General features: G+C 69.5%; 1 protein-coding gene across 1 annotated transcript in view; it reads left to right on the top strand.

Annotated features, from left to right (window-relative positions):
• Nucleotide 1: 1 nt before the first annotated feature.
• Nucleotides 2–426, top strand: part of CD40 (CD40 molecule) — a gene marked incomplete at its 5' end in the record, with an annotated part of 7,066 nt that continues 6,641 nt past the window's right edge. Inside the window, one exon of the mRNA XM_017735523.1 lies at nt 2–103. Within this exon, the coding sequence (XP_017591012.1) occupies nt 2–103 (102 nt within the window). The remainder of the gene's footprint in view (nt 104–426) is intronic.

Genomic DNA, 426 nt, shown 5'->3' with positions numbered 1-426 from the left:
GGGATCGGGATCGGGATCGGGATCGGGATCGGGATCGGGATCAGAGTGGGATCCGGACTGGGGTCGGGATCGGCATCAGACTGCTGTTGGGACCGGAGTCGAGGTCGGGATCAGACCGGGACCGGACATGTGTCAGGATCAGGACCGGGGTGGGGATCAGACCGGGACAGGGACCGGAATCGGAGTCGGGGTCAGACTGGGACCCGGGTAGGGGTATGGAGCAGCCCAGACCGGGGCAGCGATTGGGATCAGACCTTGACGGGGACCGGAGTTTGGATCAGTACCGGCATCGGGATCAGACCGGACCCGGGGCCAGGGCCAGGACCGGAGTGCCCCTGCCCCGTTCAAGGGGCGGTGTCCCCGTGCTGCGCCGCCAGCCCCGGGGCCGCCCCGAGCAGCAGCTGTCCCGCTACCCCGGCCCGCCCT

The sequence above is a fragment of the Corvus brachyrhynchos genome, unplaced genomic scaffold (assembly GCF_000691975.1).
Source record: "Corvus brachyrhynchos isolate BGI_N302 unplaced genomic scaffold, ASM69197v1 scaffold10, whole genome shotgun sequence".
Lineage (NCBI taxonomy): Eukaryota > Metazoa > Chordata > Aves > Passeriformes > Corvidae > Corvus > Corvus brachyrhynchos.
The sequence above is the reverse complement of the archived record's forward strand: the minus strand, read 5'-3'. Positions and strand labels throughout refer to the sequence as shown.